The sequence below is a fragment of the Erinaceus europaeus genome, chromosome 5 (genome assembly GCF_950295315.1).
Source record: "Erinaceus europaeus chromosome 5, mEriEur2.1, whole genome shotgun sequence".
In the NCBI taxonomy this organism is placed as follows: domain Eukaryota; kingdom Metazoa; phylum Chordata; class Mammalia; order Eulipotyphla; family Erinaceidae; genus Erinaceus; species Erinaceus europaeus.
The window spans coordinates 130,255,702-130,276,536 of record NC_080166.1 but is presented as its reverse complement, the minus strand read 5'-3'; the positions used below and the strand labels follow the sequence as shown (position 1 = coordinate 130,276,536).

Sequence of the window (20,835 nt, the reverse complement as noted above, 5' to 3'; positions counted from 1 at the left end):
TCCTTACAGCCGGTCCTTGTGCTTTGTGCCACGTGCGCTTAACCCGCTGCGCTACCGCCCGACTCCTGTCCAAGACTCTTAAGAGAGTCTGTGTTAATGGTGCTCAGAGTCATAACTGGGTAAGATGAAGGAGCATGCTAGCTAAACTTTTTGTATTCACTTCATAATATGTACAGATATCAGATCACTGTGTTGTATGTAAAGCTAATCCAGTGCAGTAAGTCAGTTGCATCTTAATTAAAGATATGGTTGTGGTCCAGGTGGTGACACAGTGGATAAAGCATTGGACTCTCAAGCATGAGGTCCTGAGTTTGATCCCCGGCAGCACATGTACCAGAGTAACGTCTGGTTTGTTCTCTCTCTCTCTCTCTCCCTCTTCCTACCCCTCTCATTGATAAATAAATAAAATATATTTTTAAAAAATATACTCTCTTCCTATCCCTCTAACTGATAAATAAATAAAATATTTTTTTAAAAGATACTGTCCACCTCCCTTTTTCTAGTACTGTTCAACTTTGAAAGTCTTGTATCAAAAGGAAATCCTTTCTTAAAACTATGATTTTGGGTTTTATGACAGCATCATCTTCCTGATGGGGGGGAAATAGTATAGTGGAGTGAGTACTCAACAGGCTTTCTTGCCTGAGGTACCAAGAGTACCCTGGCACCACCAGAAGCTAGAATTAAGTAGTGTTCTGGTAAAAAAAAAAAAATAGACAGGTGAAAAAAACATCACTGTAAATGACATAAAAAGGACATAGTAGGGAGTCAGGCGGTAGCGCAGCGGGTTAAGCGCACGTGGCACAAAGCACAAGGACCGGCATAAGGATCCCTGTTCGAGCCCCCGGCTCCCCATCAGGGAGCAGGGGAGTCGCTTCACAGGCGGTGAAGCAGGTCTGCAGGTGTCTGTCTTTCTCTCCCCCTCTCTGTCTTCTACTCCTCTTTCCATTTCTCTCTGCCCTATCCAACAACAATGACATCAATAATAACTACAACAATAAAACAACAAAGACAACAAAAGGGAATAAGTAAATAAATAAATAAATAGTTTTTTTTTAAAAAAGGACATAGTAGTAAAACTATTTAGGAATTCTGAAGTTTTAACTTGTGAAGTAGATACCTTTTTTTCTTATCTTTTGGACACATTTTTTTTAAAAAAAATCATTAGTTATTTATTAATGATTGACAAGATTGTAGGATAAGAGGGGTACAATTCCACACAGTTCCCACCACCAGAGTTCTATATCCCCTCACCTCCATTGGAAACTTCCCTATTCTTTATCCCTCTGGGAATATGGATAAAAGATCTTTATGGGGAGCAGAAGGTGGAAGGTCTGGATTCTGTAATTGCTTCTTCGCTGGATATAGGCATTGGCAGTTCGATCCACACCCCCAGCCAGTTTCTATCTTTCCCTAGTGGGGCAGGGTTCTGGGAAGGTGGGGTTCCAGAACACATTGGTGAGGTCATCTGCCCAGGGTTAGCGTCATGTTAGCATCTGCAACTCTGTGGCTGAAAAGCATTAAGATATAAAGCAGAACAACTTGTTTAATAATCAGGAACTAAAGGTAAGAATATAACAGATGATATTTGGAAGCTTCATGTTGGAAGGAGCTAGGAAGTCTATTTTGGGTATATTCCAAGGGGCCCATGACTTTTCTAATTTTTGACTAGCATGCAGGTGGGCTAGGAGGATTGTCTGGGAAGATGATGTCAGAGTTGAGGATAGGACTAGAAAGCTGGATCAGGGAAGAGAAAAGCTCCCAAATATAGACAGATAATTTTTTTATTAAAATATTGTTGTATAGTTCTTTGACATGTATATGGTGCTCACATGCTTTCTTTATCCTGAGTCTCAAAACAGATTTCAGGGATGATACTCACCTCACATTTGGGGGAAGACTGGTGTCAGGAGAACAAAGAGTTGTTTTATTCTGAATCACTGAGCCACTCAAGACTTAATCCCAAGTGGGCCCCTGTGACTACAGGGCTGACGGGACATTCTTTGCCTCATTACTTTGTGACATACAACCTCCCTCTTAAATGGCACTCCTTCAGCTGTTCTTCCTGAAAAAATCACCAAGAAAGGGAATTGGGCGGTAGCGCAGTGGGCTTAGTACACGTAGCGCTAAGCGCAAGGACCAACATAAGGATTCCGGTTCGAGCCCCCGGCTCCCCACCTGTAGGAGAGTCACTTCACAGGCGGTGAAGCAGGTCTGCAGGTGTCTATCTTTCTCTCCCTCTTTCTGTCTTCCTCTCCTCTCGCCATTTCTCTCTGTCCTATCCAACAACGACATCAATAACAACAATAATAACTACAACAATAAAAGCAACAGGGGCAACAAAAGGGAATACATAAATAAAAAAAACAAGAGCAACAAAAGGGAGTAAATTTATATTTTAAAAAAAAATCACTAAAAGAGATTGAGGACACAGTTGCGGTAACTGAACTGAGAGCAGATGTAGGTCATGGGATCTGGACACCTGGTTGAGCAAACACATTACAGTGCACAGGGACCGGCGTTCAATTCCCTGATCTTCTACTGCAGGGAAGAAGCTTCATGAGCAGTGAGACTGTGCTGCAAGTGTCTCCTTCCCTCTCTCTCTTCCCCCCTCAACTTTCCTCTGACATTATCCTAAATAAATAAACTACAACTCTATTCATAATAGTCAAGAACTAGAAACTGTCTGAATGCCTGATGACTGATGAACAGTTCTAAAACTAGGGAATCCTACCCAATGGTAAGCATGACACAACACTGCTCTTTGTAGGACCATTGGTGAATCTAGAGGCTATTAAGCTTAGTGAAACAAGCTGGGTGCTGCTGGGGTAATAGTTAAGATTATTAACTTACATGGCTGAAGTCCCAGAGATCACAGGTTCAATTCCCAGCATCAACTTGTGCCAAAACTGAACAGTACTTCCCTCTCTTTGTTCTCCCTCACCTTCTCTTCTCATAGTAAATAAGTCAATCTTTAAAAAGAGTGAGTCTGGGCAGGGCTAGATAGCATAATGGTTATGCAAAGAGATGCTCATGCCTGAGGCTCCAAATTTTCAGGTTCAGTCCCCCACACCACTATGAGCCAGTGCTCTGGAAGAAAAAAAAAAACTGAGTCAGATGCATTAAGGAAATGTAAGAAAACATCGTATGGTTTCGTCCATGTGACAAAGACAGCAGACAGCAAATCAGTGAAATAAAACCGAAATAACCTTTTGGACAATAAGAGCAAACGGAAGTCCCCAAAATGGAAAGAGAAGTGGGAAAATGAGTTAAAAATGTCAAGTGTCAGGTGAAGGATAGAACTGGCCTTTTAGATCAAGTTAATGGTACATAGTCACAGGTGTAATTTAACAGGCACCTAAAAAAATGTGTACTATTAGCACAAGTATTTACTTCAGTTGAAACAGAGACAAAAATGAGAAGTTTATGACTGAGAACATATGCTCTAAAAACAGCAAAGAGACCCTTCTGAATGCTGGACTGAAGAGGAGTCCACTTCCAGGGACCAGGTGGTGGCACAGCCAGTTACGTGCACATAGTAAGAAGCACAAGGATCTGGTTTCGAGCCCCTGGCTCCCCACCTGCAGAGGACATGCTTCACGAGCAGTGAAGCAGGTCTACAGGTGCCTATATCTCTCTCTATATCTATTTCCCTGTCCTCTCTTAGTTTCTCTCTGTCCTATTCAATAAAATGGGGAAAAAATGGCCACCGAGAGCAGTGGATTCATAGTGTCAGCACTGAGCCCCAGAGATGACCCTGAAGGCAAAAATAAATAAATACATAAATCAAGAGTTCTTTTTCTTTCTTTTTGTTTTTTAAAGAAAGTAGTTCATTTCCTTATGTTGTAACTTTCCTGGATGGCCAAGTATAGCTAGAAATTGTTTCACCAGGGAATTGCCAACTTTCCTGAGGTTTCAGGGGGAAAATAAGAGAAAATGGTTGAGTTTGGACAAATGAGAAGAAATTGACTCAAAGTTAGACCTTGGAATTCCATCTACACCAGACAGTGAGGTATTTCAACTAAAGAAATCACTGATGGTATTTTTTTTTTTTTTTGCATTACTGTTTTTACTCCGTATGTCAAACCAACTTAGTTTGACCACAGTGAGTGGTGAGTCTCGGAACTTATTCATCAAAAGTTTTTTTTCTAAGACTTCCTCAAGATGTTGATGTTTTCTGTCATGATCTCACTGCGTAGTCTTCCTTTGGAAAATGTAACTCCAACCTTAGCTAGGGTCAGTATTTACTATGTCTTAAAGTCATTTAAAGTATTGTTAAACTTGATACACTGTTGAATCCACCTTCAATTAAAGGAACCTTATCACAAAAATGGTAAAAGATCATGAGGTCAGTGGGTTTTTCAGAAGATAAAACTCCTCTCCATGGTGTTGCTACTTGAGCTCGGGGAGGGAAAGAATCAAGGAGAGTGAGTAGGTGAATAATTAAAGCAATTCAAATCAAAGGAGGTGTCACTTTGCACTCAGCCAGGCGAATCTTCTATTTTAGGGCCCACTGGTAGTAAGACTCAGCAGGGACACCATGCTAAAAGGGTTGTCAAGTAGATTTCATTTTGAAAGCAAGTCTTTTGTAGAAAAAAGAACACTGGAAAGCAGCTAAAGATAGATAAAATAGATGCAAATTATAGTATAAAATGAAAGTTGTGCATCAAAGATGTGAGCTCTGTTCTTCCCCACATCTAATTCTTTATGTGTAGATTTGATGCTTTAAAAAAAAAAAATCCTAATGGGATTCCAAAATGGATCCCTGGGTCTTTAGCACACATGTGACTGACTACTGTCTCACTTCCTGGGACCAGTATTTGTCTATTTTTAGCATTAGAAGGACAGAGTGAAAAAGCACTGTTCCCAGCATCCTCAGAGTCTTGGCTATCTCCATGCAGTTCTGAGGATCAAACCCAGAGGCTCCCACATGTGAGACTGGCATTCCACTACTGACTTACCTGCCCAGTCCCAATGTGCACTTTTTCGGTCCTCATTCGGTATTTTTTGTTAAGTACCAACTTTGATTAGTTAAGGTGCATCACATGATTCCTTCATGGCAGCCTACAGGGGGAAAATAAAAACAGATCCACACTGAATGATGAATAGCTGAAGTGTGCAATGGTCCTATAATGAAAAGCCACTTGTCAACAGAAGAGGGTAATGGGCAGATTCATACATCAGCATGGGTGACATCCAGCTGTATAGCCTGTGGTCCCATGTCTAGAAGAGGACCAGAAATGGCGGATACAGAGAGACAGAGAGTGTGTGATTGGGTTTCCAAAGACAGAGGGAGAGGAATGAAGAGTGACTGCTTTGGGGGGCCAGGCAGTAGTGCAGCGGGTTAAGCGCAGGTGGCATAAAGCATAAGGACCAGTGTGAGGATCCCGGTTCGAGCCCCCGGCTCCCCACCTGCAGGGCAGTCGCTTCACAAGCGGTGAGGCATATCTGCAGGTGTCTATCTTTCTCTCCCCCACTCTGTTTTCCCCTCCCTCTCTCCATTTCTCTCTGTCCTATCCAACAACGACAACATCAATAACTACAACAATAAAACAACAAGGGCAACAAAAGGAAATACACAAATAAATATTTTAAAAAATAGTTACCTCTCTTAACTTAGATTAGGGTGAGAATCATACTAAATGATAAGAATAAACCACCACCACTGTGAATAAACTAACACCATTGACTTGTATACTTTAAAAGATGGATGTTATGGGATATAAAAATTATCTCACCAAAACTTTAAAAGTTGAAAAAGAGAGAATATTTATCTCTTTTCCTAGTTCCTTGGCCCTTCCTCTTCCAATCCTCTGAGTTCCAATTTTACTGCATGTGTTTCAAGCATTTTGTGCACAGGCAGAATAACTCTAAACACGTAGATTAAAGATATGATCTTATTATAGATCCATCTTTTCTCACCTTTACCTTTATTAGTGTATATATTTGTGTCATTACTTCTCCAATGACATATTTTTAGGACAGGGCCAATTAAGTCTGGTAGACGTATTGACAGCTGGTGAAAAGGAATTAAGTCAGATTGATCTTGCTACTTGATCGCTTTGTCCAGTGTTACCAGTTATTTTTCTTGCTTCATTATTGGTGACAAAAACTGCTAAGTCTTGTCCCAGAGTCAATTTGGGGAGGAGTGGATGTGACACTGTTGAGAATGACAACAACTTGTAATTGATAACCAGGTGCAATTCAGAAAAGAAACTACATTCTCTATCCTACTTGCTATGTATTGAATAATAACAATCGAAGGTATGTTTATATATTCTGGCATCAAAATCTCTTTCTTTGGGGAAATCATGATTTGTAAGAGTGTTGCTGTCCCGGGAGTAGAGTTCTTATCTCCCAGGGATAGGTGTCTGTGTGCCGTACCCATTACCAGCTGGCATTGTCCTTTACTGCTGTGTACTAATCTCAAGATCCTTCTCAACTTCCTTTTTAAATTCCTTCCTTCCTCCTTCAGTGGTCAAATTTCTTTGTTTTGTTTCTTTTAACCCTTTATTGGGGAATTAAAGGTTTACAGTCAACAGTAAATACAGTAGTTTGTACACAGGTAACATCCCTCAGTTTTCCACATTCTCATTCAACCCCGCTAGGTCCTCCTCTGCCACCATGTTCCAGGACTTGAACCCTCTCCTCCACCCCAGAGTCCTCTAGCTTGCTGTTGTAACTAAAAATTTAAAGGGGCTTTGGCTGCGGCATGTAAAGGATTTGGCTGAGGGGCAGCTTGGAGTAGGTTTAAACAATTCAAGGCTTTATTTGGGTGATACTGGGGTAAAGGGCAAATAGGTAGGTACTGCAAAATAAGCAGTTATAAGCAGGAGTTAAGAATACACTAGGTCCATTCTTCTTCTAGCGTTTGCCCTTCTTCCGTAGCCAGTCAACAGGTCAGGTTGAAACCTGTCAGGAGCTGCTTGTTGCTGGCTTTGAAAGTGACTGGGATCCATGTGGATTCAGTTGGCTAGGAAGGATCATCAGTTTCCCCAATAAATGGGTACTCACGGGATGCACCACGAGAAGGTCGATCCAATGCATCCCAAAGTCCATAAAGTCCATGAACAGTTATCAAGCGTTCAATCCCATTTGATAGTCAATTATCAGCTAAGGTATACATTACTCATGGCTGAAGAGGAGTCTTAGGAGTTTACTGGCTAGCAGAGTGACATGTATTCAGTTCCCAGGAGCTGCAGCCGTGGTGGACACCTCGAGTCCCTCAGCCAAGACCCATCTGATCAGAAAAAGCAGCAGCAGCCAAACAGAGCAGACTTCTAGCTAGCTGTGCTTTTTTTAAAAAAAAAAAATTCTTATTTATTTATCTATTCCCTTTTGTTGTCCTTGTTGTTTTATTGTTGTACTTATTAATGGTGTCATTGTTGTTGGATAGCACAGAGAGAAATGGAGAGGGGAGGGGAAGACAGAGCGGGTGAGGGAAAGATAGACACCTGCAGACCTGCTTCACCTCTTGTGAAGCGACTCCCCTGCAGGTGGGAATCCAGGGGCTTGAACCTGGATCCTTACACCGGTCCTTGTGCTTTGCGTCACGTGCTCTTAACCTACTTTGCTACCGCCCGACTCCCCTGGCTGTGCTTTTGAGTCTATTCAGTCCACCCACAATGCTTTGTACATTTGCACAGACCAGATCCACCCACAGTACGAGACTTCCTATGGTCACCACTATACTGCATCCCAACACCTTGGTGCAACACACCAAGTGATCATATTTCTTATTCCAGTCTCCCACCCAATATCGATTGTATAACCAGAAGGTACAGCCTCAAAATATCAGATGGCAGAAGGGAAACTATTATTGTTTTAGTAGTCACTGAATGTCATTTGTTGCATCCAAGCCAATATGGAGCTGGGGAGAAAGTAGGCCTAGGTTTTCTCAACAAGACTTGGTAGGTTTTTGGATAAACTCCCTGATGATACTGCTAGAAACACTATATCTAGCCTTGCCCGAGGCCAGGTGTACCCAGGTTATCTGAGCCCATGGATTTCTTTCTTGATGCTAGTTAATTTGCACTGAATTCCTAATACAAGACATGGAGGTATCTTGAGCCTTATGTGTAGGATTGGGAGAGATGGGGAGTCATTTGTTAAAATTCTTGAAAGATTTTTTAAATTAGGGGAATGAATAGTTTATAGTACATGTGTTTATTTATTAAGAGGGGAAGGGGATGAGAGAGAAGAAGTAAGGCCTAGAACACCAGCCTGGCATGTGTTCTATGTGACAGAAATTGAATTTGAGGCTTCAGGTATTCAAAGCCTGTATTCCTCCTGCTGAACTACCTGTTACCTCCCAGGATGTCTAGCTGTTGGGCCTTAAAGCCAGCCCCCCTGCTCTGCTTACATAATCATTGTTTTGCCTGAAGGATCCCTACCATGTTATCCCCTCAGGGTATTGCTAATTCAATTAAAACCATCACAACAGTTGCTAAGGAAGCTTCCACCTTCCCAGCATGCCTTTTGCCTCTCTCCACCCCGATTCCTAACCATTTCCATTTCCAATTTGCCGCTTCCGGTTTTACTCTATAAAACCCGCTGCTGTTCCAGTTTCGCTCTTTTTTCTCTTCCGCTTCCCAATCTGGAGAAGGGCTGGTGGGCATAGTGAGAGGTGGCCGTTTTGCTAGCTCCATGTGGCCTAAACCTCTGTGCTCACACCCAACTCTTGGGGCATCCACATGAATAAAGATTTGCTTTCCCGCTCCACCACAAGTTCCTGGTCTCTTCTCTCTCCCCTGAGATGCAACCCAACACCTAGCTACTGTTTACTTGGAGATTTGGCTTCTTTGGAAGATTAGTGTGCTTTTTAAAAAATATAATAGTTATTTAATAATGATTAACAAGATTGTAAGATAACAGTGGTACAGTTCCACACAATTCTCACCAACAGAAGTAGGTGTCCCATCCCCTTCATTGGAAACTTCCTTTTTTTTTTTTTAATTACATGTCAACAGGTTTAAATCCACACTATTCCCACCACCATAGTTCTGAATCTCCAGTCTCCCCACTGGAGTCCACCACAGTTCCCCTAAGTTTGGAGACATGGACTAACCATCATCTCTACAACTATCTGTCTATATTTATATGTAATTGCCCCCTTTTTCTCCTGCTTCAGTCCCCTCTTCCCTGCTTCCCTTCAAAGCTTCCCTATTCTTTAACCCTCTCTGGGAGTATGGACCAAAACTCTCTATAGAGTGCAGAAGGTGGACGGTCTGGCTTCTGTAATTGCTTCTCTGCTGAATATGGGTGTTGGCAGGTGGATCCATACCCCCAGCCTGTTTATATCTTTCCCTGGTGGGGCAGGGCTCTGGATAGGTGAGGTTCCAGGACACATTGGTGAAGGTGTCTACCCAGGAGGGTCAGGATGGAATCATAGTAGCATCTATAACTTGGTGGCTAAATGGTGGTAAGATATGAAGCAGAACAAATTGTTTAATAAACAGGAACCCAAAGGTAGTGATAGAGCAGATGAAATAGTACACTCTAAGGGGCCCATGACTTTTAAAAAATTTATTTATTTATTCCCTTTTGTTGCCCTTGTTGTTTTATTGTTGTAGTTATTATTGTTGTCTTAGTTGTTGGATAGGACAGAGAGAAATGGAGAGAGGAGGGGAAGACAGAGAGGGGGAGAGAAAAATAGACACCTGCAGACCTGCTTTACCTCTTGTGAAGGGACTCCCCTGCAGGTGCCCATGACTTTTTAACTTTGACTTTGAAATGACCTTTTGCTTGAGGTACTCAGACCCATGTCCCTTTCCTCGTCCCCCTCCTGACCCTGCTGTCAGTGATGAGACTTTCCTCTGTGAGTTCCTTGGGAAATTCACTGGAGAGATTTGTGAATAATTTCACTTTTCCCTGATGAGATGGGTCTGCTTCTTCCAGATCCCTTCCTGTGTTACTGGCCCCTTCTTGGGTCAGTTACGCCCTCACTTGATTCAGTTAGATGTAATCATGTCCCCTGCAGAAGGAACAGGCATTGCCTGAGCTAGTCATGCTCACTGTGGGGTTCAGTCACTAGAAACAAAAGAGGAAAATCCACTTGCAAGCAAGGCTGCTTAGTTTTGTGTTTGTAGGTTTACAGCCAAGGCTTAAAAAATAAAAAAGAAATCAGAGATCAGAGAAACTCTGGCCCTACAACCTAAAGAAATGAATAAAATAAGTATCAGCCTGAAAGGAATTACACTACCAGCTGCACAAAGAGAAGGCTACAGGGTCAGCTTTGAATACCAGCTACCAGGAGGGAGAGGGAGAGGGATAGGGAGAAAGAAGGAGAAAGGGGGAAGAATGAAAATAAGTTGGGCTTATGCTTTAAGCCTGTCTTCTGAAAGAAACTGAGAACAAGAAAAGTATATCCTGACACAGGTGCTTGGATCATCATTTTGAAGTTCCTGAACCGGAGTGTAAGCCTTGACATTGTTTATGCCACAGAATGATCCTCTGGTCCTCGTGTGTCAGAGTGTGAGCGTGCTTGTGTGCATGTCATAAATAAGTAAAAAATCTTCTTTCAAAAAAGTTAGTTGTTCCCACATAACTGACCCTAGACAACACAAACAACTGGATTTCATCATTTCGATTTTTCCCTACTTGATTATAAAATCTCAGGAGTGGAAAAAATATTATTATAATTCCCAAAAACCAATTATCTTCTATACTAAGAATTGACATAGTGGAAATGTGTGGAAAGAAAGAATTATACAGGAGCCAGGGGCAGGTAGAAGACTTAGGAGAATGACAAGAACAATCCACCCCCAAGAGAACCAAAACCAACAGAATCAACTTGCCTTTCTCCTCACCAGAAGGTGAGGAAGGAAAAGTGAATCTGAAAGAAGAGATGGAGTTATTGAGGGACAATTGCAGTGAAGGCCTCGAGACTGAAGAAATACCCAAAGCCTGCTGTCTCCAGCAGGCCCATCGGTAACCTCAGTTAGTATTTCTCACCTTGTCAATCCCTCTTTCTCTACGATGACAGAAAAAGGAGAATAAGAGAATCTAAAGAGAAAAAAAACTGATAAATGGACACAGAACTGTCATAACTAGTGACTTATTGTCACGACTATGGAACAAGTCTAGAAAGGAAACCATTCAAATGAAAACAAAAGAAAGAAGTCTCCAGAAAAATCCGTGTGAGTAGGAACCAAATGGCTTCTCAGGGTGTTTGAAGTCACCCAGGAAAAGTGTCTGTACAAGAGTCAGAGGAGGATTTATTACAAAGTCTAGGTAAAATGAAGTGGGTGTAGATAGCGTAATGGTTATGCAAAGAGGCTCTTGTTACTGAGTCTTCAAAGTCTCAGGTTCAGTCCACTACACCACCATAAGCCAGAGCTGAGCAGTGCTCTGGGGGGAAAAATAAAAAGGTAAAATGTGTGAGATTCTGGAAGCTAGTTGAGGTAGAATCAAGAAGGCACATCAATCAAGGATTTTTCTAATCCCAGTGGAAAATCTTAAAAAGCAATAACAAATTTTCAGGCGGTTACAAACCTATTACTAAAGTCATGGGCCTCATGGAACACACCTAAAATAGATGCCCTTCCTTCTTCCCACACGAAGAGCCCTTGTTTCATCTGCTCTATTCCTACTTTATGGTTCCTGTTTGTTGAACAATTTGTTCTGCTTTATACCTTACCACATGTTAGGCACCAAGTTGCAGCCACTACCATGACGCCATCTGGACCTCCCTAGGCAGACGACCTCACTAATGGGTCCCAAAATCTCCATTCTCCAGAGCCCTGCCCCACTAGGGAAAGACAGAAACAGGCTGGGGGTATGGATCTACCTGTCAACACCTATGTTCAGTGGAGAAACAATTACAGAAGCCAGATCTCCCACCTTCAGCATCCCATACAGAATTTTGGTCCATACTTTCAGAGAGATAAAGAATAGGAAGCTTCCAATGGAGGGGAGGGGACAGGGAACTCTGGTGGTAGGAACTGTGTGGAAGTGTACTGTCGGGCTGAGCTTCACTGACGGGAGACAAACGACCAGGGACTCATGGTTGAGCTGTACGCAGTATCTCTTTATTCATGCAGGATGCAGCACAATCTATACCAAGCTAGACTAAACTAACAACTAACTAAAACGAACAATGTTGTCTTTATATATACTTCCCAAGTAGGGTGTGAACAGGATGTGACACAGAGAGGGTGGAGAGAAAAGTGACTGGTGAAAATCAGGGTGTGACAAGGAGAGGATCAGGGTGTGACAAGGAGAGGGGGTGGAGCAGGTGAGAATTCTACCACTAAACCACCAATGCCCTGGAGGGAAGGTGGTGCTTTATGTAAATGTAAAAGTGATTTATGTAAATAGACGGCAGTGGTAATGTAAATAGAATACAGTGGTTATGTAAATAGAATGCAGTGTTAAGCAGGGGGGATTTAAACCAAATGAACAGAAGGGGTTTTTAAAAGCAGAATTAGAAGATACCAACAGTGTACCCCTGTAATCTTACAGACTTGTTAATCGTTACGAAATCACTAATAAATTTTTTAATATTTATTTATTTTCCCTTTTGGTGCCCTTGTTTTATTGTTGTAGTTATTTTTGTTGTTATTGATGTCATCGTTGTTGGATAGGACAGAGAGAAATGGAGAAAGGAGGGGAAGACAAAGAGGGGAGAGAAAGACAGACACCTGCAGACCTGCTCCACCACCTGTGAAGCAACTCCCTGGTAGGTGGGGAGTCAGGGGCTCGGCCCGGGATCCTTATTCCGGTCCTTGAATTTTGCGCCACGTGCACATAACCCACTGCACTACCGCCTGACTCCCACTAATAAAAATTTTTTAAAAATACTATCCTCAAAACTGAACTTGCAGATGGCTGGACTATCTGAAAATGGGATTTTCCCCCCTTTTGAGGTTCTGAAGAGTTAAGAATAACCTCAGTGTTCCTGCTGATGTCTCTTATCTTACAGCAACAGGTTGTAATCCTTTATCCTCCAGTGCTCAAGCAGCTACCAAATGCACAATGCTGAATATTCATGAAAGCTAATGTAGCAGATGAAAACAAATGAAGTTGCTTTCTGCCAAAGGCAGCTGAAAGGGACACCTTATATTCTTTGGTGCTCTGTGCGCCAAGAATCAGTCTATTGGGCTTAGTCACTTGCATACCTGTTTTTTTTGTTGTTGTTGTTGTTGTTGTTGTTTGGGCGAGAAAAGACTCCAAGTCCAGTAAATTGTGGTTTTACTGGTAGGTCTTTTATCTCTACTCATTATTGATGTTGAATCTCTAGGATATGCACGCGTTTACACACTGACAGCTCCTTCCAGGACAAAAAAAATGCAGCACTTTGTTTTTTGGTTTTTTTTTTCATTTTTGTCATTAAACCATCTTCTGATTTAATTTTACAGTATTATTTTTTCAGCAATAATTTTATACATTTTTTAAATTTTATTTATTTAAGAAAGGAGACATTAACAACAAAACCATAGGATAGGAGGGGTACAACTCCACACAATTCCCAACACCCAATCCCCATAACCCACCCCCTCCCATGGTAGCTTTCCCATTCTCTATCCCTCTGGGAGCATGGACCCAAGGTCACTGTGGGTTGCAGAAAGTGGAAGGTCTGGCTTCTGTAATTGCTTCCCTGCTGAACATGGGCATTGACAGGTCAAGCCATACTCCCAACCTGCCTCTCTCTCTTTCCCTAGTGGGGCTGGGCTTTGGGGAAGTGGAGCTCCAGGACACATTGGTGGGGTCGTTTGCCCAGGGAAGTCTGGTTGGCATCCTGCTGGCATTAGGAACCTGGTGACTGAAAAGAGAGTCAACTTACAAAATCAAACAAATTGTTTTTATGTGAATCATCTTTGGAACTTGTTTTTCTTGCCTTTGGATGCCACAAATATTCAGCAGGGGGAAATAATCACCCTCAATGATAAGGTCTGGCATAGTTATGAGGTTAAATGATGTGCTGAGAATTCTCTGAAGCATTCTGAGGTGAGTTAAAGCTAAGATCCTCTGACACACTGTGGCAAGGAAAACATTCTATTTGTCCTTAATGATGCTGAGTTCAGGTACCAATAGCAACATACGTCCATGAACAAAGCACTTTGTAGGGTAGTAGATTATAGAGAATTTAACTCAGGAAGAAATTGAGTGTATCTTGTGTGGGCAAAGGATAAGGGGAAAAACTTGTCTCAGGGTTGAAGATTCATTTAACAATGTATTCCTTTTTCATTGAAAACTAAAATAATTTGATAGATGAGTGGCTATAAAAGCAAAATTAAGGTCATTATTCTCATAACCCTTTAGACAGTCAAATGTAATGTATTCATAAAAAAAAAAAAAGTTGAAGGTGTCCAGCAATAGCTCAGTGGGTTAAGCGCAGGTGGCGCAAAGTGCAAGGACTGGCGTAAGGATCCCATTTCAAGACCCTGGCTCCCCACCTGCAGGGGGTCGCTTTACAAGCAGTGAAGCAGGTCTGCTGGTGCCTATCTTTTTCTCCCCCTCTCTCCATTTCTCTCTGTCCTATCCAACAATGACATCAATTCAACAATAATAATAACCACAACAATGATAAAAAACAAACAAGTGCAACAAAAGGGGGGGAAAATGGCCTCCAAAAATAATAATAATAATAAGTTGATCTTAGTAGAAAAAATTTATAATACAGCAATCTGTTGGGAACACTAGAGCGTTAACTAGCTTAGAGGGACAAAAGAAAAGACACACAGGTGAACAAAAGCCTTGACTGTTTTCCTCATTTGCTCACCGGGATTTGCCACCGCCCATGCTGATTGTAACTCAGAATAATTATTTTACTGTACATGTGAAGTAGCAGCCATCATCGGGTTTGAAGCTTTTTAATTTTCAGCCTTTTCCCCATCTGTTGACTAAAGTATTTCTTTAGTCAAGTCAGTTAAAAAAAAAAAAAACTGTCTGATTGCTATCTAAGTCCTCAACGGTGTCTGTGAAGCTCAAGTTGCATGCAAGTCTAAAGCTGGTGTTGAACGTCCCCCCTCTTTCCCTCTGCAGGCATTCATGTCCATGTTCCAGATCCTCACCCAGGAAGGATGGGTGGATGTGATGGACCAGACACTCAATGCTGTGGGCCACATGTGGGCTCCTGTAGTTGCTATCTATTTCATCCTCTACCATCTCTTTGCCACTCTGGTGAGTTTAGCACTTTTTCTGACTATAACTTACTATTCATAATAGGATGAACCTGCCCTATGCCCTATCTCCAACTAGGGGGTAAAAGTCAAAGGACCAAAGTAGAATGGTTCAGTTCAACGATGCTGTCCCTTCTCTTCTAAATGTCTGTGAAAACGCCATGAGAGTTCAGATCCCATGTCAAAAGATGTCCACACCAAGGATGCCTGTTTGCAAGAGGGAAAACAAGACAAAACAACATGGAAATCCCAACCTGGCAGTCTCTAAAGATTCACACCTTAGCTAGTCTGAGGAGCAAACCAGAACTGCACAGTTTTTTTTTTGTTGTTTTTTTTTTTTTTCATCTTGTAGAGACACTCTCTTCAATTTCACGGCATCCTTTTCACAGCTGTAATTAAACTGTAGATAGAAGCCGGGAACCTCAAGGTGCAAGCAGTTAATTAGAAATCAGCTTGGTGCTTTTGTGCTGTGTGCTTTGAAAGGAATATATGAGGGAGGAATAAAACACATCACTGCAAATATTGTAAAAGTGCGTGAAAAACTGAACCTTAGAATCCAGGGTAAATTGACTTTGGTCACACAAATAGCTTTTTCTACTTACCTCAATTTCCTAGGATATAATTTTTCAGTCCTTCTAATGATGTATGTACATTTTCATACTATAACTTTGTGCATATTTAAGAAGTGACTTACATTCTTAAGTGTATTGAATATCCTAAGGTAAGAACTCAAATATTGCCCTTGATCAGGCAGAGTTTAAATTTTAAAAATGATTTCTACCACTTACAGAGCAGAAAAATATTTGGTTTTTTTTCTTTCAATTTTACTCCTAATTTTAGAACTCCCAAGTTAGGTAGTAATATTTCCACTCTGCAGATGAGGAAACTGAGGTTCAGATGTATGAAATCATTGGGCCAGTGTGTCAGTCCTTAGCAGATTGCTCAGATTGGCCTTGTTTATTACTGCCTCTTTCCAGTTTTCTAGATAAGGATGCAAAGTATTGGGGGGAAAAATATATATATATGTAACTGATCCATCCTAAGTGCCCAAGATCCACTAAAACAAAACAAATTGCATATGCCCTTTAAGAGTTTTTCCATCTCTAAATAAAACATCAGTTCAGTGCTTGAGAAACCGCATGTATTAGAGGTGGTATTTTCTATTAGGCGAAGACTTTCAAAACAAAGTCATGTTCCTCCACACATGTCTGGGGGTGCCTTTGCTATAGGCTATGATGTCCTCAGTTCAAACATTTCTGTCTAGCCATCAGAAGAGTCCTGAGCTGCAGCACCACTTGGGGACTCATCTCTGAAACCTGCAGGGGAAAAAGGTTCTCAATAATTCTCTGCCCTATCAAATAAGAACAAAAAATTGGACACCAGGAGGACTGAGTTCAGCATACAGGCACTGACCTCCAGTAATAGCTCTGCCAGCAATAAAGAAAAAAATATATATATATATATAGCGAGAGAAACATTTGAAGACAAATTGCATAGAGCAGTGACCATGGAGGCTGGGTTGCCAGCACCAAATCTGGTTGTCCTGGTGTTTCATACTTGGATCCTGAAATCTTCTCTGCCTCCCTCCTAGAACCTGTCTAAGTCTGTGTCATCCTTTCATCCTTCCTTAACTCATCCATCCATAGACCCATCTATTCCCTCATAAGTTCAGCTACTTACTCAGCACCAAATATGTGTTCCAAGTCCTTTAAAATAAGGTTATTGCCTACAGACTGCTGACAGTGAGTTAAATGCAGAAGAGATCTGACGGAGCTCATGGGTATCTGGGAAGAATCTTATCAATTGCTTTTTGACTAAAGCAGCATCTCTGTTGACATCCTCATTGCAGGTTTTCCACGTGTGGACTTGGAATATATATACTGGCTAAACCATAGGATAAGAGGGGCACAACTCCACACAATTCCCACCATCAGAACTCTGTAGCCCATCCCCTCCCCTGATAGCTTTCCTATTCTTTATCCCTCTGGGAGTATGGACCCAAGGTCATTATGGGTGCAGAAGGTGGAAGGTCTGGCTTCTGTAATTGCTTCCCTGCTGAACATGGGCGTTGACAGGTCAAGCCACACTCTCAACCTGCCTCTCTCTCTTTCCCTAGTGGGGCAGGGCTCTGGGGAAGTGGAGCTCCAGGACCCATTGGTGGGGTCGTCTGCCCAGGGAAGTCCAGCTGGCATCACGGTATCATCTGGAACCTGGTGGCTGAAAGAAGAGTTAACATATAAAGCCAAACAAACTGTTGACTATTCATGAACCTAAAGGCTGGAGTAGTGCAGATGAAGAGTTGGGGGGGGGGGTCTCCATTTTGTAGGTAGTTAGTAGGATTTGGATTTTATCCTCAAGTTGAAGACTCACATTTTTAGTCCAAGCAGGATGATAAGGGATCTAGTCCACTAAAATACTTAGCCAAGTAATTCTTTCTTTCTGCTCAACTTCTACAAGGATTGCTAGTGTAATAAGATAAAATATTCCATCAGGTACGCAGGGCTCCCAGGCAGTCTACCTTTTTCTTGGTAGGATAAAGTATAATGCAACATGTAGGCATTTTCAGTGTCTTCTGAGATTTACTTATGTCTTTAGGAATCCACAGAGCGTGGCTGAGAAGCCCATAGCTAGCCCCACCTCTTTATTCTTTATTTTAATTCTTTTTTTTCTTGGGGTAATTAATGGTTTACAGTCAACAGTAAATACAGTTGTTGGTCCACGTGTAAAGTCTCTCAGTTTCCTGCAAAGCAGTCTTACCCCCAGCCTCGGTCCTCCTCCATCATCACGTACCAAGAGCTGGAAGCTCCCCCTTCCCCAGAGTCCTTTACTTTGGTACAATACACCAACTCCAGTGTAAATTCTTCTTTGTGTTTCTTCTCCTGCTCTTATTTCTCATCTTCTGTCCATGAGTGGGATCATCCCATATTCATCCTTCTCTTTCTGGCTGATCTCACTTCACATGATTCCTTCAAGCTCCATCCAAGATGAGGTGAAGAAAGTGACTTCATTATTCTTAAGAGCTGAGTAGTACTCCATTGTGCCTGTAGACCACAACTTACTCAGCCATTCCTTTGTTGTTGGGCACCTGGGTTGCTTCCAGGTTTTCGGCTATTACAAACCGTGCAGCTATGAACATAGACATACACTCTTTATTCTACTGACCAAAACACTTGGCATTTTCCAAAAGTAGTTTTCAATTTTAAACCCAAAATAGGAATTGTGCTGTTTCTCCTCCTCCTCCTCCTCCTTCTCTTTCTTTTCTTCTAGTGAGAGTGGGAAAGTTTGCATGTTGACGAATGGTGTTTAACAAGTGTGGTGGGGTGTAAGAAGATGAACTTCAAGTTCAGGAATCTGCATTCAGATGCTGTCTCACTCTGCTGTCCCACAGAAATGTCATTCTGGAGAAATGGGCAAGTTTGTTGACCTTGGTGGTAGTTGAAAGTGAAGATAAGATGCCCAGCACATTTACTTTCTATGTGCATGTGAGCTGTGCTTGTACATTTTAGATAGAGACAGAGGGAAGAGGGAGAGGGAGAGGGAGAGGGAGAGGGAGAGGGAGAGGGAGAGGGAGAGGGAGAGGGAGAGGGAGAGGGAGAGGGAACTGAAACTTCCTCCAGTGCAGTGTGGGAAGAGCTCGACCCGGGTTACATACAGCAAATCATTACACTTTCCAAGTGGGCTATTTCACCAGCCTCCAGCTGGAAGATCCTTTGGCTACAGTAATAAGAAATGACAGCTTTCTCCAACATTAAGCTCTGGTAAGATTAAATAAGACAGTGTATGCATGTAAAGCTCTAGATAAATCAGTACTAAAAAACAAAAAAAGAACTAGGGAGTTGAGCAGCAGTGTAGCAGTTTAAGAACATGTGACACAAAGCACACGGACCAGAAGAAGGATCCCAGTTCGAACTCCCAGCTCCCCACCTGTAGGGGAGTCACTTCACAGATGGTGAAGCAGGTCTGCAGGTATCTGTCTTTCTTTCCCCCTCTCTGTCTTCCCCTCCTCTCTCCATTTCTGTCAGTCCTATCCAACAACAGCAATAACAACATCAATGATAATTACAATGATAAAACAAGGCCAACAAACGGGGAAATAAATTTAAAAAACTGTTATAAGTTAGTCTAGATATTTTTGATTTATAGAAGTGAAGTATTTTTATCACCATAAATATCATTCATATCTCATATCTGTTCCATATATACTTCCTCCCTGAAAGTGATGATGGTGAATTTGGTACGAATTCATTTGCCAGTCTTATTATCATAAAATTTAACACACCTACACACTATACTTTTAAACACACTGAATCATGGCTCTTTTGTAGCACCGAGAAGAGACTCAGCAATTCAACTTAGTACATAGATCACTAGCTGTGTCCCAGCCTCAGTGCTGTGAGAATACATCTGTTTCTTAAAAATCAGCAAAATTCCATTGTCGACCACACATATGTATGTCCATTACAAAATGACATTTGTCCAAAAAATAATATTGTGTCCCGTAGGTGATTATGCTTAGCAAAATAGATGAAAGATGACTATGGGGTGGTTTTATTCACCTGTAGAATCTAGAGAACTAATACACATGAACTCGTAAATATATATATATATATATATATATATATATATATATATATATATATATTTATATATATATATAGGCAACTGAAGTGTTTCTGAGACTTGTGAGAACTCTGGAACTCTGGTAGTTAGTTCACTTTGGGAGGTGAAAGGGTAGAGACACAGAACTTTGGTGATGGGTGTGTTGTACAACTGTGGTCCCTGTAATCTTACACTCTTGTAGCCTACTATTGCAAAATCAAAATGGATGAGGGTGAAGGGTTGACATTCCATGCCTGACATCTCTGGACAATAGGCTCCTAAGCTGAATATGGGCCCCAGATCACATCAAATTGATGGAGTTTACAGTCAACAATACTAATACACCTTTCCCATATTAGGGAGCTACTCTCTTCCCTGATGCAGCTTGCTGGTCCTTTTTCTAGACATGATATCATCTCCCCAGACAATAACTTGGATCCACCTACATAGCAGATTTCAGGCTCAGGAGAAAAAAAAGAAAAAGGAAAAAAAAATAAACTAGTATAGCACAGACCCTTTGGAATATAACTAAATTATATCTACTAGTTATCTACAAAGTGGAGGACCCCTCAACTCTTCATCTGCACTATTCCAGCCTTTAGGTCCATGATTGGTCAACAATTTGTTTGGCTTTGTATGTTAACTCTCTTTTCAGCCACCAGGTTCCAGATGTTAGCATGATGCCAACCAGACTTCAGACAACCCCACCAATGTGCCTTGGAGCTCTGCTTCCCCAGAGCCCTTCCCCACTAGGGAAAGAGAGAGACTAGCTGGGAGTATGGATCAACCAGCCAACGCCCATGTTCAGCTGGGAAGCAATTACAGAAGCCAGACCTTCCTCCTCCTGCATCCCACAATGACCCTGGGTCCATACTCCCAGAGGGTTAAAGAATAGGAAAGCTATCAGGGGAGGGGATGGGCTACAGAGTTCTGGTGGTGGGAATTGTGTGGAGTTGTCCCCCTCTTATCCTATGGTTTAGTCAATGTTTCCTTTTTATAAATAAAAAAATCAAAATGGATGAATCCAGTGATGGCTGTTGCGAATGGTATGGGCAGGAGCTCACATAGCAGAGCTAACAGTTCCCATCCAGGAGGATGTAGGTTTGATCCTCCGACC

At 41.8% G+C, this 20,835-nt stretch overlaps 1 protein-coding gene across 1 annotated transcript in view; it reads left to right on the top strand.

Annotated features, from left to right (window-relative positions):
• Positions 1-20,835, top strand: part of NALCN (sodium leak channel, non-selective) — a 349,157-nt gene that overhangs the window by 201,374 nt on the left and 126,948 nt on the right. Inside the window, exon 14 of the mRNA XM_060191812.1 lies at positions 14,983-15,120. Within this exon, the coding sequence (XP_060047795.1) occupies positions 14,983-15,120 (138 nt within the window). The remainder of the gene's footprint in view (positions 1-14,982; positions 15,121-20,835) is intronic.